The sequence below is a fragment of the Cherax quadricarinatus genome, chromosome 37 (assembly GCF_038502225.1).
Source record: "Cherax quadricarinatus isolate ZL_2023a chromosome 37, ASM3850222v1, whole genome shotgun sequence".
Lineage (NCBI taxonomy): Eukaryota > Metazoa > Arthropoda > Malacostraca > Decapoda > Parastacidae > Cherax > Cherax quadricarinatus.
This window is the reverse complement of record NC_091328.1, coordinates 10,936,784-10,960,094: the sequence shown is the minus strand read 5'-3', so window position 1 is coordinate 10,960,094 and position 23,311 is coordinate 10,936,784. Positions and strand designations below refer to the sequence as shown.

General features: G+C 40.1%; 1 protein-coding gene across 1 annotated transcript in view; it reads left to right on the top strand.

The window, feature by feature from the left end:
• The first annotated feature begins 4,534 nt into the window (after positions 1 to 4,534).
• Positions 4,535 to 23,311, top strand: part of LOC138853665 (uncharacterized) — a 30,618-nt gene continuing 11,841 nt past the window's right edge. Inside the window, exons 1-8 of the mRNA XM_070091714.1 lie at positions 4,535 to 4,911; positions 5,494 to 5,658; positions 5,760 to 5,968; positions 7,369 to 7,596; positions 7,958 to 8,123; positions 8,453 to 8,694; positions 9,316 to 9,500; positions 9,956 to 10,186. Coding sequence (XP_069947815.1) covers positions 4,535 to 4,911; positions 5,494 to 5,658; positions 5,760 to 5,968; positions 7,369 to 7,596; positions 7,958 to 8,123; positions 8,453 to 8,694; positions 9,316 to 9,500; positions 9,956 to 10,186 — 1,803 coding nt within the window. The remainder of the gene's footprint in view (positions 4,912 to 5,493; positions 5,659 to 5,759; positions 5,969 to 7,368; positions 7,597 to 7,957; positions 8,124 to 8,452; positions 8,695 to 9,315; positions 9,501 to 9,955; positions 10,187 to 23,311) is intronic.

The window sequence follows — 23,311 nt, the reverse complement described above, 5'->3', positions numbered from 1 at the left end:
CTTTATTGATTCCTATAAACAGGTATCTTTTGCTCTTTTATTCTTAACATAAAACTGTTGACAGAATTCTTTCCTGTGTGATCATATTCCAGTAAGTCATAAGGCTGTAGAAACACAACTGGCCAGTCATATCTTCAGTATTTTTTTTTTGTTTATTTTAAGTTGTTGTAACTAATTTTATTATTATACTTTAAGTTTTTTTTTTTTTGGTATAGCAATGAAATTATGATGGTTAATGATCCCCGAAACGACGAACTTTTAATTAATTCACCTTAAGAAAAAGAATTCACATACACACACATATATTATCAAGACACTATAAGGACGACACTATACCTGGAGGCACCTCAACACCTGACTTTTGATGATTATTGTAGGAAGTCAGTGATCCATGAAACAGCTTGTATTCTACCCAAAAATTTAATGTCCCAAATTTTATTAATTATAAATGAATCCAGTTTGTATAACCCAAAAAGCAATATTCATATTTTCAAAATTATTTTTTATGAGTCTCGATTCTATTTTATTCCTGACGACCATGGTCTTGCTACATACAACCTTCTCAGGCTTTTGAAAATCAACTGGGTGGTTAAAATCTCTCACATGAATAAACAGAGTATTAGAAGCTTGTCCTCTTAGTTCAAGACTTTTACCAGTCTGACCGTAATAGACTTTATCATATGTTTTACAGGGAATCTTGTAGACAGCCGTCAAGATTTCTGGGGGAATTTATACTGTAACAAGATTTTTAAATGCAACTTTGATATTAAAATTCTTAAGTAAAGAAGGCATATCAGCCAAGTTTTCATGGTTAGGGAGAACCAACATGTTTTTAGTTGAATAAAGTTCTTTGTCCCTTTTAAAAGATTTATCAATTAAGTTTCTTGGGTATTTTAGATCATTAACTATTTAATAAATTTTCGAGAGTTCTTCATCTATGAACTCTGGGTTACAAATACGCAAAGCTCTCAAAAACATTGATGAAAATACAAGCAGTTTAACTGTATCTTGATGAGAAGAATAACAGTGTACATAGGAACCTACCTACTTATGTCATCATAAAAAGTCAGGTGTTGCGAGGTGGCCGCGAGATGTAGTTTCGTCCTTGTATACCTTCCTGTTAATCTTTTATTTTTTATGCTTCCTTGACAATGTGAGAAATCACGAATGCGCTTGGAATTCTTCTATTTTTTTCAGTTGTTGTTTTGCATATTGTGATATCACCTGTTTTCTCTGATTTATATATATACATATATATATATATATATATATATATATATATATATATATATATATACATTATATATATATATACATTATATATATATATATATATACATATATATACATATATATATATATACATATATATATATATATATATATATATATATATATATATAAATATATATATATATATATATATATAGATATATACATATATATATATAATGTGAAGGAATTTGGCCAATTGCAGTAGGCAACACGTTACGCCGCCTCGTATCCAAAGCTGCTGTCCGAAGTATTCGTGCACAGGCAGCCATGATGCTTCAACCAAACCAGCTTGGCTTTGGGGTCTCTCAAGGAAGTGAAGCAGCGGTTCATGCAACAAGGGCGTATATCAACAACCTGCCTGAGGACAATGCAGTGGTAAAATTAGATTTCAAGAATGCATTCAATCTCCTGAAAAGAGACGTGGTATTAGCAGCAGTACAAGAACATTTCCCTGGTCTCTTCCCTATTGTTGCAGCTGGGTATAGCAAGGAATCAATGCTTCTCTTTGGAGAGCATGAAATCACATCATCGGAGGGTGTCCAACAAGGAGATCCTCTTGCACCATTTTTCTTCTGTATAGCAGTTAGGGAAATCACAGTCAGACTGACCAGCGAGCTAAACATCTGGTTCCTAGATGATGGCACACTAACAGGTACAAAGGAGTCTCTCCTACACGATCTTACACAGGTAATGACACGGGGACAGGAAATGGGTCTCATCCTGAATCCATTCAAATGTGAAATCATCTCGGTCAGTCAACAAGTGATAAATGCAGTGAGATCAAAACTACCAGGAGCATCAGTCATTGCCCCCACAAACAGTGTCTTGCTAGGAGCACCTCTGGGAAGCAATGCCATTGACACAATTCTCAGGAAGAAATTGGAAGAGTTAAGGATAATGGAACAACGAATAGGCAATCTGGACACCCACGATGCCTTGTACCTTCTCACAAAGTGCTTGAGTCTGCCCAGGTTGACATATTTCCTAAGATGTGCACCTTCATATGATAACCCTATACTGCACGAATATGACAGTATCCTGAGGCAGATTTTTACGAAGACGGGAAGTGGAACCAAGCTACACTTCCAGTCACACTAGGAGGCATTTTATATTGGTGTCTGCAAGTCATCACATATTGCGCTACCTGCTTTTCTGTCCTCATGTATTGCATCCAGAGGGCTTGTAGCAGCGATTCTCCCTGAACATCTTAGGGACAAGATTGGAGTCCAGGACCAAAAGTTCATTGACAGAGCCATGATCTGGGATAATCTAACGGGCTCTGAAACCAGACCTGCTCCCCCCAACAACTACAAACAATCGCACTGGGATGGTCCATTAGTGGAAAATATGGCCTCAACAATGCTTCAGAGTGTGTCAGGGAAGGATAGAGCCCGCCTCCTGGCAGTGAGAGCACATCATGCAGGGGATTTTCTGTTGGCTGTTCCTAACTCCAGCCTTGGCACACGCCTCGACCCACAGACCATCCGCATTGGTGTTGCCCTTCGACTTGCCGCCCCTATTCTCGCCGAACACAGGTGTATTTGCGGCAGTGAAGCAGCAGACCGATTCGGGTACCATGGTCATGTGTGCCGTAAATCCGAGGGAAAGACTGCAAGACATGAGGAGGTTAATAACATTATCAAGAGGAGCCTCACAACAACTGGATGCCCAGCAGTAAGGGAGCCACCCCAGCTATGCAGATTTGATGGCAGCCAGAAGCGTCCAGATGGTATCACCCTTCAAGCCTAGACAGATGGGAAGCAGGTGGTGTGGGACTATACATGTGCATTTACCTTGGCTGATACCTATCTCCAATACACCAGGGAGGAAGGAGGGGCAGCTGCCAGCTTCAGGGAGTCCCAAAAGCCTAGAAAATATGGAGAACTTGCCCATCATTATATGTTTGTTCCCATAGGCTCAGAGACCCTTGGCTCATGGGGAATGAATGCATCTAAATTCCTTAAGGAGCTGGGAAAAAGACTCATCAGGGTAACTAGGGATCCCAGAGCAGCTAGTTTTCTGTTCCAGCGGCTCAGTGCGGCTGTTCAAAGGGGTAATGCCTGCTGTATTTTGGGCACACGCCTCAGCTATGAGGAGCTGGATGAGATTTTGGCCCTATAATCGGTGATACACACGTAACAACATGTACCGTATATGCCACCTTTTTATCAACAATGTATCTCTTAAATCTTTTGTACCATATTATGTAATAAAATATTCCTACTGGTAAAAAAAAATATATGAAAAGATGGGGTGGTAGGGAAAGTGGAATATTCAAACGGCTTCAGGAAGAAATCCAAATATTCATCCTTGAAGCCTTTTTATCCACTTTTCCGAGGCTGTGGGTCCTACAATTTACACCAGAGGTGGACCCCATCATATTATATATCTAGATATATATATATATATATATATATATATATATATATATATATATATATATATATATATAAACAATAACATATTAGAGAAAAATTTGTCATGGCTTCCGGTGATCAATGCAATAGCTGGGAGGAAGGATGGGAGAGAGTCTGGACAGTTACGGATTAGCTTCCTGGCAGTGAAGACGCTGCTTCCGCTGTCGCCCACCACAACTAGGTGTGTTTCAGTAGTTGAACGATCCGAGGTATTTTCCTATACAAACCATAGCCCTCTGTACCTCAGTGTGCGCAAGAATCATTGTAATTAAATTTCCAAACCAATCATGGGGCAGAGGAGCTGAAGTTTAGCTCCCTCAAGTGACCTCGGAAATATGGCTCAACGCTTTCCAGGAGCTTTAGCTCAACACATGAAAACTTGAGCATTTATAACTCGACACCCTCAGAAGGAATAGGTATTGTCATCAGCCCACTTAAGAGGGCTAGGAACCTGAACTCACTCCTTTCCAGCAATGAAAATATTTATGCAGTAATAAAGTAAGAACTATGCAATATACTCAATATACTACTATGTCTAGATTCTAGAACTTGTAGCTTAACACTGAATCTCACTCCAGTGTAAATATGTTTATGCTTTAACACAGTCCACACCGTAAGCATCATTTAGGAGGGTTGAGTTATAGTTCCAAGATCTGTTGAGAAAGATGAGGAGAACCCCAACAATTTATTAAGGTTAATGATGTATAGTTACTAGGTATGTTGTGAAGAGTAAAGTACATGGTGCTGAGGGTCTACCTCATATCGCAAAGGGAATGATGGTTTGCTCAGCTCTGTCGTTAGTCTTTTGGTTGTCGTTGAGCACCAGGGCTTTGCAGTATGCAATGGGCAGTGAGCGCTTTGAGAGGGCAGGGACGAGTAATTTTCTTGAAATAGTGGGAGGCTTTGAGAAGACAGGTGGCTTGAAAAAGGAATCCGACGGCTTGAAGAACAAAATAGACTGCCTAAAAAAACATGTGGGTGACTTGAAACAGACTGAAGACTGTGAGACTCGCGTAGAAGACCTGAAGGAGCATACTGGCATCTCGGATAAATTGAGCCCCTTTAAACAAGTGGGTAGCTTGCAGCTTGAGGAAGTGAGTGGCTGGTTAGAACAGATGATGGTGAAGGTGCAGGAGGTGGTGGAGCAGCACTTTTCTGGGTGTCACTTGGTCTTGGCCACCATCACACAACTCAATCCGTCCTTCTTCTGGATCCTCAGGTAAGATAACTAAGACTTCTACTTTTAATATACATAAATATTACCTTTATTATTTTTAATATCATTAATCTTAATCATTATTCTTATTTTCCATGATTATCTTCATAACAGAAACATGGAAATTAAAATTAATAAATGCAAGGTAAATAATGTATTGAATTAAGGGAAATAAATAATCTGAAAAATTATTTTTTAACAGGCACACATAAACATTTTTTTTTAAGTTCTAATTAAGCTGCCAGACTATTGGTAAGTAATACCTATTTACACAAAGCTTAGAAACACATATTTGTTATTTATTTTAACAAAACAATTAAATATTATATAGAATAACTGGGAGTTTGTAATTACGAACCATCACAAGCAAAATACAAACTCAACAATTCAACAGCTTTAACCTCAACCCGCCTCAAACAGGCTTGCCAAAGGGGCAAAAATTACATAGATTAATTCACAGGAAATTCATGATCGAGGTACCTTGTTTTACACATGAGAATGCGTTGATAGATCACACTAGTTCAATTGACTTCTGTTCCTCGTCCGCATAGTGAGAGACAGATTGGTACCTACTTGTGCTTCCAGGCGACTTGCTGATGAAGGAATCGTGGTGGTGGTAGCCGAGGCGCTCTTCTCTGAGAATCATCTTGCACAAGAGTATCTCTTGCAGGGGCTTTGGAGAAGCTCTACCTTCACCTGTCAAACTCTCATTCTCTACCTGAATGACGCAAACACCAATATCGCATTCAGGTATTATTTTTAGTAATGAATTCTTTATTTTTCGTCAGCTATAATTTTACAAATTGTAATAACTGCAGTGATATAAGAACTTACATGACACTATTCAACAGGTTTCTTGAAGAGTCCAGGTTGTGGCTTCATCCACAGACAGTGGTGGTGTTGGTGGGAGAGCAAGATAGGATGGAGGCTCTCCTCCATCACCCTAGTCTACGGAACTCCATCCACACACTCTACATGGCCGTCGACTGGAGTAACCATTCGAGGACATCAGTTAACATTTGGTTAAAGAGAGAAGCTGTTAATAAAGATAACACAGCTGGTGATTGTCCTTTTTAAAACTTTCATAATGGAGACACAATCTATAAGACAACATTAGAACTTTTCTAAGACACCAAGAAATACTCATTGTAACCACTTGCCTTCACAGATATATCATTAATAACGAATCTGAAGATAGAAACTTCATATTTTTTTTCAAAAATACTTTGCCATAATTAACCAGCGCTTCATTAACTAACGCCTTTATAGCAGGTTCAAATTTTAAGACAAGATTATTTACGGTATCTCTATGATGCGTCATGCCTCTCAAACTCGCTAAATCAATACAACAAAAGTATATATCCTTGCTCTTTCCAGTCTCATTTACTGATGGAACATTTTGGTGAAGAAACTGAGATAGGGACTAACAATCCAAGGGACTAACAATCCAAGGGACTAACAATCTAACAATCCCATTTTTAAAATAAAAAATTTAGCGCTCTCCACCAAACTAATGATTAAAGATGATATTCTGGTATCCAGATACATCAAGGCTTTCTTGAACTTCATTTTCATATTTTACTGTTTTTATGAAACAATAAAAGCAGTTTTCACTCCCTGTTTGCTTTTCTTTTATAGTCTAAAAACAGTGAAATTTTTCCCCTCCATAGATGTGTCTTATCCAGTAAGAAAAATACAACTTTTGAAAGTATCTCAGTAATAATTAGAGCCTCGTAATACCTTTAATTTCAGCAATTTAATATTAATTGTTAGGAAAAGTTCGGAAAAGGTGGGGAATATTGGATAGGCAAAATATGGCATTAAAAAGGCAGATTTAGATATAGATTAAAAATAACAGAGGAAGGTATTAATGTTTTCTTCACATTGATTTCATCTCACATTAGCTTCTTCCTATTTTTTTTCAAAGACGAAGTAGAATATGTGTATTTTAAATATTCGGGGGAAAGACTTGGATAAAGAATTAGAATAGGAAATGGGGTTAGAACCCTTGGTAGATCTATAACTCACTACAATAAACATTATTCGGCCAATTGGGTTGAAATCCAAGGGATTTTGTGCACCCCTCTCAGTATACATAATCTTATGTGGGCAGATACTCTCATTTTACCTAAGTACATTTTCCATGGGAGGAAGGATGCATTATTATATATTTGTGTTAAGCGCTAAACCGGTTTGGGGTGACGGCTTGAACCTCCGTTATTTAATTGCGACAAGGACAGTTTCCTAGCTGTACTCACGTATGGTCCCTATGAGGATGCAGAGGCCCACCTAGAAAGATGCAAAGGTGGATACAAAGTATGCATTTTCGTGTGGCCAACCACACTTCTACAGAAACAAGTGACCTATGCTTCTGAAGATGTGTGGTTGTTGACACGAAACACTTAAGAATTGATAAATCAGTGACGTCCCATGCCTTTTTTACGTATATTTACCCAGCAGGAGGAACCAACGTAGAGAGGAACTTCCCAGCAGGAGAAATCAGCGTAGAAAGGAACTACCCAGCAGGAGGAACCAACGTAGTTAGGAACTATCCAACAGAAGGAGCCAAAGTAGTGAAGAACTACGCAGCAGCAGGAGCCAACGTTATGAGGAACTATAGACGGTGCCTCTACTGCGACAACGGGGAGGCTGGCATCCAGCTCCTGAGTAAAGGAAATCTCTTTCCAGGTTTGTTATTAAAGTTATCGCGGGGAAGCGCTTAACCCACTGGGGCTCATTCAACACGCACAGAGGTAATCAGGTGTGATTTGAGGAAGGGGAGGATACCGCCATATCCTTGCATCAAGAACCCTTCACCAGCATCAAGGTACATTCCTTGAAGTCATTCGGAAACTTGGGAATGTGAATGTGTAAGAAAAATGAACATTGTAACTGACTTAAGAAATCGTAATGACACGATTGCAAATAAACCATACCCCCGGCCGGGATTGAACCCGCGGTCATAGAGTCTCAAAACTCCAGCCCGTCTATGATATTTTCACCCTGTTTTTCAACACACATTGCTTTATATCTTTCCCAATATTTTCAGAGACTCTGCAAAATATGATGGGACACAGATTTAAGGTGGTATCACGAAGTTTTTGCCCAGTGCTAGAGTACAGGAAGGTGTCGGAGGATCCTGGTATTCCTGTGGTACCCTTGGACTCCCTCGATATTCGTATCCTGGACGCCATTGCAGCTCGCTTCAATTTCACGTGTGTCTTTAATTCTTTCCATAACTTGTGTCTAATTTCCACTTTTATTTTCATCATGACATTATTATAAACGTAATTTATATAAATTATATACTTTTTGAAGAGATTTCCTAATATTCACATGCAAGAATCAAAAAACAAGCATTTATAACTATATACTCAGTTGTGGAATAGGACAATTTGAGCGACGGATTTTTTTAATGAGTTTGATCCTTAGAAGTGGTATGCAAGTGGTGGCTGAAAACTAAGGTGCTTATCACATTTCTCCCGGCAAACCATATACCGCATGAAATACTGATTTTCAGCTGATGATTTCCTGTAATTTATAGTTATGAGTTGCGGGAACCACTGGACGGGGAATGGGGTTCACTCACTACCGGAAACAACTGGTCAGGAATCGTTGGAACCCTCCAGCACGAAAGGGCAGACTTCTCCCTAGACATTACACTCTCACCTTCTAGAGAGGAGGCTATGGCGTACTCCATAATCTATTTTTACGATCCGTATCGCATTGTGTCACTCCAGCCAAAACTTCTGCCTCGGCATCTGGCTCTCATAAGACCCTTCACAGGTACAATAGAATATGGTGCCAGCTTCTTTGGCTCGAGTGCCTAACTCTCCAAAGACTAGTAAGTCGTAATTTCCTTCAACGAGGAAGATAGGTGGACAAACTGCTTGTGTTTTGGAAAACTAGGTTTAAGAGTATAGCATATGTATTCGTTATATTTGAATTTATTTAATGTATCATTTTTATCCACATCATTACATTTTTACTAGTTCAGAAGGGCTAATTAAATTTTTTATAGTTTTTGCATATTTTTAATTTAAAATATTTGGTATACTAATAACAAGTGAGTGTCAATTTCATCAGTGTTTCGTAAGAGAAAATGCTAGGCTATTATCTACCACTATAATAGTAATTTCACTTTTTTATGATTCATAAATCGATTTAATACTTTTAGTCGTGAATGTACATGGTTAATTGGGTATAAAGCTTATCAAATACATGCGGGTAATTACTGCATGTAACATGCACATCAACAGTCAGAAGTTAATTCCTAAAATTGGAGGTTATATCAAGGTATATCCACCTTGATATAAACTAGTAAGAACTTGTTTCCTTGAATAACATTTTATATACTTATTATGTGCGTCTCTACGGTGTATCATCTTATTCTTCACTTATCTGCAGGAAAAATCTGGACTCTGATAGTGGTGTTTACCCTGCTGACTGGTGTCAGCCTGTGGGCGCTGCAGAAGGTTTGGTCGTGGGTGTCGTCAACACGGACTTACGATTTCTACTCCGCCTTGTTTAGTGTCTGGGGCTTACTCCTGGAAAATACTCCCTCCTGTCCTCCTACCAACATTAGCTCCCAGGTAAATACGCATTAGGGTGACAAGAACTATAATCTCTTAATCTCACTGGAATGAGATGAGAGCTGTGTAAAAACTTTCACTGAGTCTCAGTTGGTGGATGACTCTAAACAGAAAAGAAAAACAGGTTAAAAAATTGGTGTTGTATAAAAAACAAGAGCAAAGTGGTGAGGAAAATGTGTAAGGGAACAAACGGTTAAAGATGAACCTGGAAGGGAGAAGTATGAAGGAAGTGGGTTATAGAGATACCTGGGGCAGATATATCGCCAGTTGGATCCTTGAAGGATGAAATAAATCAAAGAGCAGATGAGGAAAAGGAAGTTTCAACAGTGCTGATGAATCTGTGAATAACAGTTTGTCATCGGATGAAAATATAGAAAACAGATTACAGTAGTGCGGTGTATCTGAGTAAATAATTAAGACGACAAACTAAATTTTTTTTCTCTAATTACGTACAGATGTTGGTGGGTTGGTGGCTGTTATCATGCCTGGTCTTGGGCACAGCATACAGATCTTCCCTCATAGCGCATCTTTCCGTCCAGGGCAAGACAGAACTCATCAACTCATTTGAAGACATTCTGAAGCGAAATAACTGGTCGTGGGGCTTTAAACGTGTACAAGGAGCATCACGCCAATTTTTCGAACAAAATACCGATCCTGTCTATTTAAAAATATTTAAAGATAGTAAGGTGAGCAGTTTAGTTCATCCTTGTCTGAACTTTTGGGACTGTCTTACATTTTGTTAATGGGTTATTAAGCAAAATGTATCAAAATAAACGCGATTTATTTTGATAGATTTTGCTGGAGTAATTTTTTCCAATTAGGCATTGGATTAAGCCGGTAGGAGAATTGAACCTGCCTCGAATGGGCCAGTAGGCCTGCTGCAGTGTTCCTTCTTTCTTATGTTCTTATAAAAAGGAGGGCGTTTAACTATGTCTAGTTTAAAATAGAGTGGATACTAGAAGGTAAGAAAATTCACTGCCTCCACTTAATTTCAAATCATTTAATACGAGACAGAATTCAAAGAAACGGACAAACACTGACGATATCTAACTCTAAAACTGGATATTTGTCAAGAAAGAAGAAGTATAGTTCATAAGTACATATTTCCATCACCTGATATCTAAACATGTCTCTCTAATGTGTAGTTTGAAATAAATATTGCTGTCGATGCATTTTCTTCGAGTAGCCGCACACACACATTATATATATATATATATATATATATATATATATATATATATATATATATATATATATATATATATATATATATATATATATATATATATATATATATATATATATATATATATATATATATATATATATATATATATATATATATTAAGGGTAATAATGAATTCAAATTTAAAATTTACAGAAAACCTACAAATAACTGTTCCTATGTCCACTATTATTCTTCCCATCAAGATAGATTTAAACTGTCTGTTTTCTCATCAATGTTTTTGAGAGCTTTACGTATTTGTAGTCCAGAGTTCATAGATGAGGAAATATCCAAAATTTATGAAATAGGTAATGATTTGAAATACCCAAGAAATGTAATTGATAAATCTTTTCAAGTTGCTAGAAATACTTTTTACAATCCAAAAAGGAACAACCAGCCTTATTCAACTAAAAATATGTTGGTTCTCCCTTACCATGAAAACTTGGTTGATATGCCTTCTCTTCTTAAGACTTTTAATATTAAAGTTGTAATTAAAAATCTTGATACAGTAAAAAAAACTTTTGGTAAAGAATTCCCCCCAAAATGCTGATGGATGTGTCTATAAGATTCCTTGTAAAATTTGCAATAAAGTTTATTACGGTAAACTGGTAAAAATCTCGAACTAAGATTAAAACAACATAAATATAGCATTAGAACTGGACAAGATTCCAATGCTCTATTTATTCATGTAAGAGATTCTAACCATCCAATTGATTTTCAAAAAGTTGAGAAAGTAGTATCAAGCAAGTCCATGGTCGACAGGAATATAATTGAATCTTGTTTCATAAAAAGCAGTTTTGACAATAATATGAATATTTCCTTTGGTTTATATAAATTAGTTTCATTTATAATTAATAGAATTTGGAAAGAATTTAATAATACATTAGACAAATAATATTTTTTTAAAATTCTTATTTCTTGGGTAGAATAGTTTGTTGGTGGGTTGTGTGAAGGACCTGTCTAGTTCAGCCGGTGGGCCTGCTGTCTTGCATCAGGTGTTGTGGGATCTGATAGTGAGGTGTGGGCTACCCCTTTATATACTCTCCTTTGATGCTTTACTTTCATTGTTCCTTGATAATGTGAGTAGTCACGAAAGCGCTTGGAATTTCTCTATTCTTTCACAGTGGTTGTTTTGCATATTCTAAAATCACCTGTTTACTGTGATCTTACTGCATATATATATATATATATATATATATATATATATATATATATATATATATATATATATATATATATATATATATATATATATATATATATATATATATATGTCGTGCCGAATATGTAAAACTGGTCAATTAGCAAGAACTCATTCTGAAATTTTCTCTTATACGTTTAAAGATATATTTTTTCATTAATATTAATCCATTCGTCTCTCGACCTCTGGGGAGAGAGGACGCATTCTGAGCTTGCCACTGTTGTCCCCTGGTGGCGGTTGGTGTACCTTAGTGCCCATTATGGCGGACAGACATGGACGCCGTGTAAACACGGTCGTGTGGAGCTGGTCCGCAGAACACTTAGCAGTTCTACAATGCAGGTGCTTCTGCCTAGTATCATCCGCGATGTGTATGGCATACCAAATGAGGAGCTGTATGGTGTTGCAGTGAAAGGAGTGACGAGGATATTCATCAAGTTCACGAGTGCTGGGTTTTACTCCAGCATAGTCGACGCGTTTCAAGAGAAGAGAATGACCGAATGACCGTTAATTCTGCAGCGGAGGTCTGCCTACATGAGGTATCAAGCTATGTCAAGGTGTCTTAACTTTCAGCGGCAGCGGCAGCAGCGACTTCCAAGCTCCGTACTTTTCTCCAACTATCAGAGCTACCAATGCTCCTAATGATGACCTAGTTTCAAGCAAAACTGCACTACCCAACGTAGCACCCAGAATGACCAAAGATTACCAACAGTGAAACCTACAAATCGAAAATAATAGAGATCAAAGGAAGACTGCCGAACAACGTAACCCTAAGCTTTGTATAACTACAACTTCTTCTTAACTACAACAATTCCTGTAGTATTATGAGGCGCAATCTAAGAGGAAAAAGCACCAAGGCCAGCAAGAAAACACCGAAAAATCAACTATTCAACAAGTGTAGCCAGGAGGGCGCCGGCCCAGCAACCACCCCACTCACCACCGCTCAAGGCGACACCACAACAATAACAACAAACATGGCTGCCACCAGCCCATCCTCCCCTCTCTTCCCCGGATTCAACCTACCAAGTAGTCTCTCAGGTATGACCAACGATCCAGATACCCTAAAAACATGCATCTCCAACTTAGTTATTGAAAATATGAATCTTCGAGAGACGCTAACAAAACAAGACACCAGGATGACACAACTCGAGAACAAAATCCTCAGTCTTGAACAAAAGTTATCAACACCAGGAATGACTAACTGTGACAAGACCATCCAAATAGTCATAGATAGCCATACCCAATAAATAATATCTCTTAATACAAAGGTTGAAGAAGCAGTAAAAGAATGGAAGAACAACTTAGATAACCAGTTCAGTGACTACTTTGCTCTCCAAGAAGATAAAACAGAGCAAGATAAACTATCGGACGCAGTAATAGTTAACAGTCCACTTTTTCCCAGTGATATGAACCAAACAAACAGTAAAGAAATTACTCTGCTGATCATAAAGGACCAAACAAGTGTTATTGTACCAGAGTCAAAAATAAAAGAAGCCAGGTTACTAGGACCCATGGTAGAAAAAGTGTTGTGCTTAGATTCCACTCACATGACAGGAAAAAAGACTTAATTATTGCATCTATTAAAGTAAAGAAAGAGGTATACATAAACGAGTGTCTTACCAAAAAACGTCAGAACCTCCTGTATAGTCAGAAAACTTAAGCGGGAGAATAATGACACAATACACCAATGCTTCACACGAGATGGGAAAATTCTTGTTAGGAAAACAAATGTAGATCAACTGTACACAATAACGAACGAGAATGATCTATCACGATTTCTCAGGGATACTAATCTTACAGAGAATAACTAAACAATGTCCAACCTAAAAGCCTACGTAGTGTAGTGTATGTTTTGCTCCATTATTGTTCAAATTTCATTGTACAATCTCTTAGTAATTAAATAATCAACTACCTCATTTTGTGATTTTACTAGTAAGCATAAGTCACCTTATGTAATTTTCTTATTTACTATTGTTTGCTTAAACATTAGCTGAATTGATACTTTCTCTGTCCATATTACTACCTCATATTTTTTTTAAATACTATCAATTGATATTACTTACTAAAATTAATAATTATCATTTTTTACTATAATTTCAATTTACTCTTAACATTTTTGACATTTAATAACCATTGCTTGTCTAATTACCTTTACCTGTTTTAATACCACATTTACTATCTTAGAGAGCTCTTAATTACCTTGTACTGCCATATAACCTCTAGTATAACTACCAGTGCAATATTGAATGAAATAAACATTACTTTTTCACTTTTTTGTAATCATTATTACTTACTAAAATTTTATTAAACACCATATTTACTACCAGTCAATTTTACTTTTGTACATTAAACATTATTTTATACTTTCCATAACATTTTGTTGCCAAATTTTCAAGTTTGTATATTCAACTCCAACCTTTATATTATCCTTTGTACCTGTGTACCTGTGTACCTGTCTACCTGTCTACCATCTTACTATCATATTATAACCCTTGTTATTTTTTACTATTATTCTTTTGGTACTTTAATTGTGAATTATATTTTGTCAATTTAAATCTAGTTATACTCTTGATCTTGTCAACAACCTATACCAGACTCTAGTGCAATTGCAAGTACCATTTCAATTTGTATTTTTATATTATAAGTTTATATTATAATTCCTACTCTAAGATTGTTTTCATATCTTAGTGACTATATTGTGTGTGCAATTAGTGTATATTTCAATTATATTATTGTTTAAGGCCCTTAACTATCTTTTGCTAACTAGTACCAACTGCCTCATATATTTTTTTTCTACTTTTTTTATTCTTTTGCTACCTTAACTTGTATATTTTATCGTGTCAATTTAAATCTAGTTATACTCTAATTCTTGTAAACAACTTATATAAGACCTTAGTGCAATTACAATTGAGAGTCTTGTGCCTTTTTTATATTATTAGATTAAACTCAGTTGTACTATAGTCAATACCAAATTCATTATATTAGGCCATATTGCAATTACTAGTGAGAGACTGGTGCTATTTTTAATTTGTATTGTTATATTATTAGATTAAATCTAGTTGTACTATAGCTCATTCTAGCTCTAAACATAGACTCCACAAAAGTCATTATATTAGACCTTAGTGCAATTATTTGATTACCACTTTATTGTTCACCACAACTTATATTAGTCCCTTTTATATTATAATTTTATATTATAATTCTAACTTTAAAGAATTACCTTTAAAGTACTACCTACTATCATATTCCCAAGCTCCATTATTTGATCATCACTTTATTTGTTCACCACAAATTATTTTAGTCCCTTTTATATTGTCTCCTTTATTTTAGCTTTAAAAAACTACCTTAGCTCATTATTTTTACATTTGTTAAATAATTCAGGTGCTATTTTTTTAGCTTTAGAATATTTACTTTGTTTTATACTTAATTCTAACTATAGATTCACTACAAATCTTATGATTACAAGCATTGATCCTGATACCAACCTCTTATTTAATGACTTAAATGATTCAAACAGTTACTGTAATTACTACACAGCAGAACAATCAAAGGCACTTCTCAGAGCCAACAACAACATAACTATCTTTAACTACAATATCAGATCTTTAAGCAAGCATTACGATGACCTCCTAGCATTACTAAATTCCTTGCATGCCAATATGTCCATCATTACACTAACTGAAACCTGGCCAAAGCCTGATACTACAGATGTCTATGCCATTCCTGTTTACACAGCCATACACAACTGTAGGCCAAACCAACAAGGGGGTGGCACAGCTATATACTACTCAGACCAACTAGAATGTATCACTAATACTTGCACAAGGGATGAACATGGGGAATATATAACAGCTAAATTCAAATCCAAATACCTACAAAAACCTCTCACAGTGATAAACATCTACAGAGTTCCACAATCAAACATTAGCCAATTTAGTCAAAACCTAGGAAGTATGATAACTGATGCACGCATGAACAAAGATCACTTACTACTCTCAGGTGACTTCAATATAAATCTCCTGCAAGACCAGGACCCACACGTTACTGAATTCACAAACACAATGAGTAACTGTATGTTGCTACCAACAGTAACAAAACCTACAAGAGTTACAGAGACTAGTGTTTCCCTACTTGACCACATCTGGACCAACACCATATCCCCTTTAAAATCAGGCATAATTACAGATAATACCACAGACCACTACCCTACTTTCCTCATAACAACTCTTGGTAAAATACCCCAAGACACTACTGAAGTCACCTTCAGACTTCACAATGAGGCAGCCATTAATAACTTCACAACAGCAGTAACAAACATTGACTGGCACACTGAGCTAGAAATCTATACAGATATTGACGAATGTTTTAATAATTTTCTAAAAAAGACCCAATACCTCTATAACAAGCACTGCCCTAAAAAAACTAAACAGATGACAGCTAAGAGACTGAACAGTCCCTGGCTAACACCCAGCATTCTCAAATCCATAAATACAAAACACCGATATGAAAAACAGTACAGAATGGGTCACATAACCAGAGACCAAACAAAACGTTACTCGTCAATCCTAACCAGCCTGATAAGAAGGGCAAAAAAACTGTATTATGAGAACAGATTATCCAACTTACGAGGTGATATAAAAAAGACCTGGAAGACCCTATCAGAAATTCTGGGAACAAAAAAGATATCACGAAATAGCGAAATAAAATTAGCAGATGAACCCCAACTCCCACCAACAGAAACAGCAAACAGACTCAATGATTTCTTCTCCACTATAGGACAAAACCTTGCCAATAAAATCCCAAGCTCAGATACCCCACCAAATGACTACCTCACTGGCAACTACCCGAACACACTGTTCCTAGCTCCGACTAACCCATACGAAGTCTCCCTTATTATCAACGCACTAAAAAACAAGGCAGGAGATTTAAATACCTTACCACCCTTTATATACAAAAAAGTGTCACAAGTACTATCACCAATCACTGCAACACTCTTTAACAAATCCATTGAATCCTCCACCTTCCCTACAGCTCTCAAAATAGCAAGGGTCACCCCGATCCATAAAGGAGGAGACCAAACAGAGTTGAATAACTATAGGCCAATATCCAATTTACACCCTCTCTCAAAAATCTTCGAAAAATTAATTCATAAACGAATCTACTCCTACCTCGTCTCCCAAAACATTCTCAACCCCTGCCAATTTGGATTCAGGCCTAATAAAAATACTAATGATGCTATTATACACATGCTAGAACATATATACACTGCAATAGAGAAAAAGAAGTCCCACTGGGGATCTTCATTGACTTACGTAAAGCTTTTGATACAGTTGACCATGACTTGCTCCACGTAAAATTGTCACACTATGGTATTAGAGGGCACTCCCTCAACTACCTCAAGTCATACCTCAGCAACAGAAGCCAATATGTATACGCAAATGGGGCAAGCTCTTCCGTTCAACCAATTACAGTTGGTGTCCCACAGGGAAGTGTCCTTGGCCCTCTTCTCTTTCTCCTATACATAAATGTATATATATAAACACTGATCTCTGGCTGAAGGAGACTCGAACGTTGGAACAAGGTATGCAGTGCTTTACCAATCTACCTACACTGGACCAATACCTTGGAGTCCAGCTTGCGCTAGACTTTGATCCAAGGCAGCCAGCTTTCAGGGAGAAGGCTTACAGTTTTTCATCTCATCCCCTGCATGCATCAGCCTTACTAGAGATATTAATAATAAAAGGAATTCGCAAGAGCAGGCGAAATATACACAAACACTGATCTCTGGCTGAAGGAGACTCGAACCTACGCACCTTGGAACAAGGTATGCAGTGCTTTACCAATCTACCCACACTGGACCAATGCCTTGGAGTCCAGCTAGTATCACCAACAGATTGGCATATATACAAACTTTTACTAACGTTCATCAGATGTTACATTACTGTTTTGAAAATGAAGTATTTTACCACCCCAAAAAGTATTTACGTTCCATTACATTTCCCTAAAAAAAAGAAAACAGAAATTTTACTATACATGAGAGTTTTTTAATCACCACTGGTGCGGCATGCACGCCATGTCTCACACAGGGTCCGGCAGGCTAAATGGTTCGAGTGGTGTGCCTCCCTCAGCTACTCCTCTGCTTTATCTGAGATTTGGACCAAGTTACGATTGGCCACTGGGCAGTGTCGCAGTGTGGCTCGGTTGCACCCAGACCCTGCAACGGAGGCAGAGCGTCTGGTGGACCTTTTCACCTCCAGAGCGGCCATGGCTCAACTGCCTCCAGATCTCCGGGACCTCCAAGCCACCCTCCTTCCTAGAAGGATGATGGTGATCCAAGCGGCATGCCAGGCTAAGGACGTCACGGATGAAGACTTCACCGACCAGGAGCTCCAGGCAGCCTTCACATCTCATTGGGACACTGCACCGGGGCATAATGGTATCACCTATGGCATGATCACTCAGTCTGGCCATTCTGGACATGCAGCTGTCCTAGGGGTCGTCAACCGGACTTGGCGAGCTGGCAAACTCCCTGTCGTATGGAAGGAGGCTGACATCATACCGATTCCTAAGCTTGGGGATCCTGGCAGTGTGCGACCTATCTCCCTCACCAGTTGCATCTCGAAGGTGTCTGAAAGGACGGTTTTGGAGCACCTGAGGTGGAAGCTTGGCCCTCCTCATAAACACCTCTATGGCTTCACCAGAGGAGTGGGCACTTTCGAAAGCCTTACCACTCTACTGGCTGGCATTGGGTCAGACGCCCAAGCCCACATTGTTGCCTTTCTTGACCTCGAGAAAGCTTTTGAACTAGCCAGTACACCTGCCATCCTCTCACTCTTGGCCCGCAGGGGGATTAAAGGCAGGCTGCTTTCATGGCTTCGTTCCTATCTCCAGGACAGGCGGGCCTAGGTATGCTTCCAGGGGCATGCCTCTTCTCTCAAGACCCTGGACAACAGCACTCCACAAGGCGGGGTGCTGAGTCCCACCCTGTTCAATGTACTGATGCACCAGCTGGTGCACCTGCCTTTCTCCAGAGGCACCTTCCTCCTTAGCTATGCCAATGACCTGCCACTTGTCGTACCTAGGAAGCGCCGGCTTTTGCAGCATGCCCAGAAGGACCTCGATCTGCTGGCTTCCACTTGCTGTCACTTGGGGTTCAAGATATCTGCGGCAAAATCCAAAGCCATGATCCTTCACACCAGGGTACCCAGTCAGAGGCTGTGGGTCCTGGGCATCGACCTGGAGTGGGTTCACAGTTATAGGTACCTTGGCATCTACATTGACAGGCGCCTCACCTTCCAGAAACATGTACACCACATTAAAGAGAGGGCTCTGCAGAGGGTCAGGGCATTGAGTGCCATGGCCATCCCTAGGGTTGGGGCCAGCCTCGAGGTCATGAGGTTGTTCTACATCCAGGCAATACGCTCCCTCATTGACTATGGGGCACTTGCTCTAGTTCACGCCAGACCCACAAACATCAAATCCCTCTGTGTGATCCAGAACACAGCTGTACGGGCCATGCTGGGGGCTCCTAGGTGGGCCAATGCAGTGGCTCTGAACCTTGAGGCACAGCTGCACCCCCTTGAAGACAGGATCCAACTGGTAGCTGCCAAGAGGATCGCAAAGTATCTCCGACTCCCAGGGGCTGACAAACTGATGAGGGATTTACGGGTCCGCCAGGGACAGGTCATTCCAGTGCATCCCGGCCGCTGATGAATTTGGTCGGTAGCAGTTGCCACACGGAAGCTCCTGCCCATGACATTGCTCCAGGTGGGAGGCTGCGACAGACTGGCAGCGAACTACATGGTGCCACCCCCTTGGGCACCAGAGCTGTTGGCAGTGCACTGGACGACCCTACCAGACAGCAAGAGGCATTGCACCCAGGACATTCTGCAACGATTTGCCTCGGCTAGCATTGTGGGTGCGGAAGGCCCAGGGTGTATGCCATATTACACTGATGGCTCCAGAGACCCAGTGGCAGGCCACACAGCTGCTGGGATATTCCACAGCAATCTGACAGCAGGTTGGCGCCTCCCAGACCATTGCACCATCCTCCAGGCTGAACTCTTTGCCATCCAACAAGCTCTGCAGCATGCTCCTGCAGTCCATCAGCAGCCCCCCGTCATCCACATTGATTCCAAGGCAGCGATCCAAGCAATTATGCACAGAGAGCCAAAGGACAACATACACTTAATCACATCCATCCGGGGTGACCTGCAGACTCTCATGGCCCAGGGTCGCAGGGCCACCATCAACTGGATCCCGAGCCATGTGGGTATCCCTGGTAATGATGCTGCAGATGAGGTTGCTAGGACTGAAACCCTCGAGGCACAGCCACGTGCTGCAATCTCCATCAGCCTCAGCCAGATTGCGCTGTGGGCTGCCGGTGCGGCCAGGCGCCCACTCCCTGACCCAGGGGACTCACGGAGCCTCCACTGGTATGTCAGGGCGACCCACAGGGCGCCCCCTCCAAGTATTCGGACACAGTCCAGAGAACTGAGGGTGCATATCTACCGCCTATGCTTAGGGTATCCCACCACTTCGCGGATTGTTGAATGGGCACGAGAGGAGCTCTGTGCCCATTGTGACCAAATGGTTCCGAAGCCCTTGGTGCACTACCTGTTAGACTACCCGGCTACGATGCCCCTTCGCCGTAGACACTTCCCAATGACCCCAGTGGGGCAGGCCCAAGAGGATGAGGCAGCACATCTTGTGTACTTAGCCATCAGGGACTTGGATACTTTACTTCCAGTCATTGCACGTCATCCCCCCCCTGCTGAAGTCGCTGTGAGGGCCTGCTTTGGGCCTCCATTGCACTGCACACCAGCTGCCGTTAGTGCACACTAACGTTTGGTACGTCATCTGGCCATAGAGCCGGTGAGGTACCCACCCCTTCCCGCTGAAGAACTGCCACGTATGTGCAAGAAAAGATAAACGACACTTCCCTACCCGGGGAGCCAATGGAAGAGACCCGCGCTGGGATACCATACCGGCGAATCAAATAGAATAGAATAGAATAGAATCACCACTAAATTGTTCATCTGGTATATTATGAACTAAGCCATAAAGATAATTTAACCCTAGGCACCATTTTACTTTACATCTTATCTTGATTTCCTCATAATAATGCCAAACACAGGGAGCTTTCTTATCTTTGAGAATATTACTTTCACACCACACACTACCATTTACACACATGCACCTCCATAACCAAAGCCTTTCACACTTGAACACACGTGTTCTTGTGCCATTCCTGCAACAACAACTAAAAGTTGTACTATTACACAAAGTGTTAAAAAACAAGCTATGTAAATACAAATTTAAATATTATCTATAAACCTTGAACACAGAAACAACACAACACTTTTTAGTCGTAATTATACAAAAAAACATTATACAGTAGGCCTAAACAATGGCCACCAAAGGACCACCAATAACGCAGTCTCGCTGATGTTAACATACACACTATAACATTGGTATCAACCAATCTCTAGACTTGTATACCGTATGTAACTTAGCATGATAAACCTCCTAAATTTTTAACAATGCCTTGAATTATACATTCTTAAACAAAAAAAAAAACCTTTTACACTGGAATCAGGCAAGTTATCACCCTACCATAATCCCATACACTCCATACCACCTACCCTCTCATATGCTAAAAACGTCCCCATACACACCAACACCACCTAAAACCCTTGAAAAACTGACTACCAAAGGAAACCAGTCCCCTACGTGGTTATCACTGCGCAAATTGCAGGAGACGACTGACCGTAAGCTCACGGTAGTTCTCAGGAAAACAAACTCCCCACTGACCCCGATAAATAAGTTTGTTCCTACCAGCAGTCCTATATATTCGCACCGCAATTGCCTTAATTCGAATCCTACCCTCAGCCTCTCTCATTCCCCAGGAAATATACAGAAAATCAGCTACCACATACATGATTGCACTTTTTACCTCCCTTGATACCCCTTTCACCTCTAATGTTAAAGCTCTCAGGGTCGCTACATTACCCCCACCCAGCAGACAAAAAACCCTCGCCAACCACAACCGTACCTCCCTCAATGCTTCACAAAAATAAACCGCATGAAATGCTGTTTCCAGCTCACCACACTGGCTGCAGGACGGTTACTGCACCAAACCCATTAAACTCAAAACTGATTTCGAAGCTAGGATCCCCATCATGAATCTGTATACTAACTCTCTTACACTAGGCATTAACCTAAGCCTTTGGAAGTCTTCTCATATCGTCCCCCAATCATACAATGGATAGACCGATACTCCCTGCAGGATTTCCGTCCTACTCAACAATACCAAATGCCCCACTTAAAGTCGCACCACCTCTTTAACCAATAACAAAACCCTCAGCATATCTTCTCGTTCGATTAACTCTTTACCTCCCCACCATCTCCGCACATCCCCCATCGCCATCCCCACTCTAACTCCTCTTTCTCCTCCAGCCCTGACGAATCTCTGTTTTACATATAGGGCTTTCACCCTCGGCCCCCAAAGCTAAAAGGCCCACTCCCCCTCTGCACACATTCGACATCACCACCACCTTGCTCAGCCATACCCTCCCAAAACCCCAAACATAACGTAAAGCCCGTCTCTGTATTTCCTGTACGTCCTGTGCCCTCAAAGGATACACTTCCGTTATACCCCAAACCTTACTATAAACCAATGAATTAAATATTACCGCCCTCTGCTGTAATGTGACATCTCCTGCCTTAAACCTTGTAACTTACTCACTGCTTTCTCCACCACCCACTCTGAGTTTACCTGTCTAGACTCCTGTGCATCTACCTTGTATAAAACTCCACAAATCTTTAGCCTATCCACCACTGCCCATCCAAACTCCAACCCCAAGCCCCCCCCACCCAAGAACCTACCTCCAGTAAACCACGATTTCGCCCTATTTACTCTCATGCAAGACGCCTCCCCAAATAGTTCCAACACCCTCCCCACCGTACGTAATCCCTCCACCCCTTCTATCAGGATACTGGTGTCATCCACATACCCCACAATACCTAAGCACCCATCCCTCTCCCCATTTATCGTCCCCACCCCCTCAACGAGCCCATAGAATGGATGCTGCATGCACACAAACAGAATTTGAGAAAGAGGGCACCCCTGCCTCAATCCCCTCTCCATTTTAACCTGCCTTCCCAATCTGCCACTAACATGAGCCCTTACCATAGCCGAGGAGTATAGCGTATCGACCCACCGCGCCACCCCCATTCCAAACCCCAGACGCAACAAACAAGCCCTGAAAAATTTTCTATCCACACAGTCATACGCATTCTCCCAATCAATACCCAAAAGTCCTCCCCCTCGCAACCCTCCAAAAAGTCCCTTATGGGCCCATGCCCAACTCTCATACTTCTTCCTGG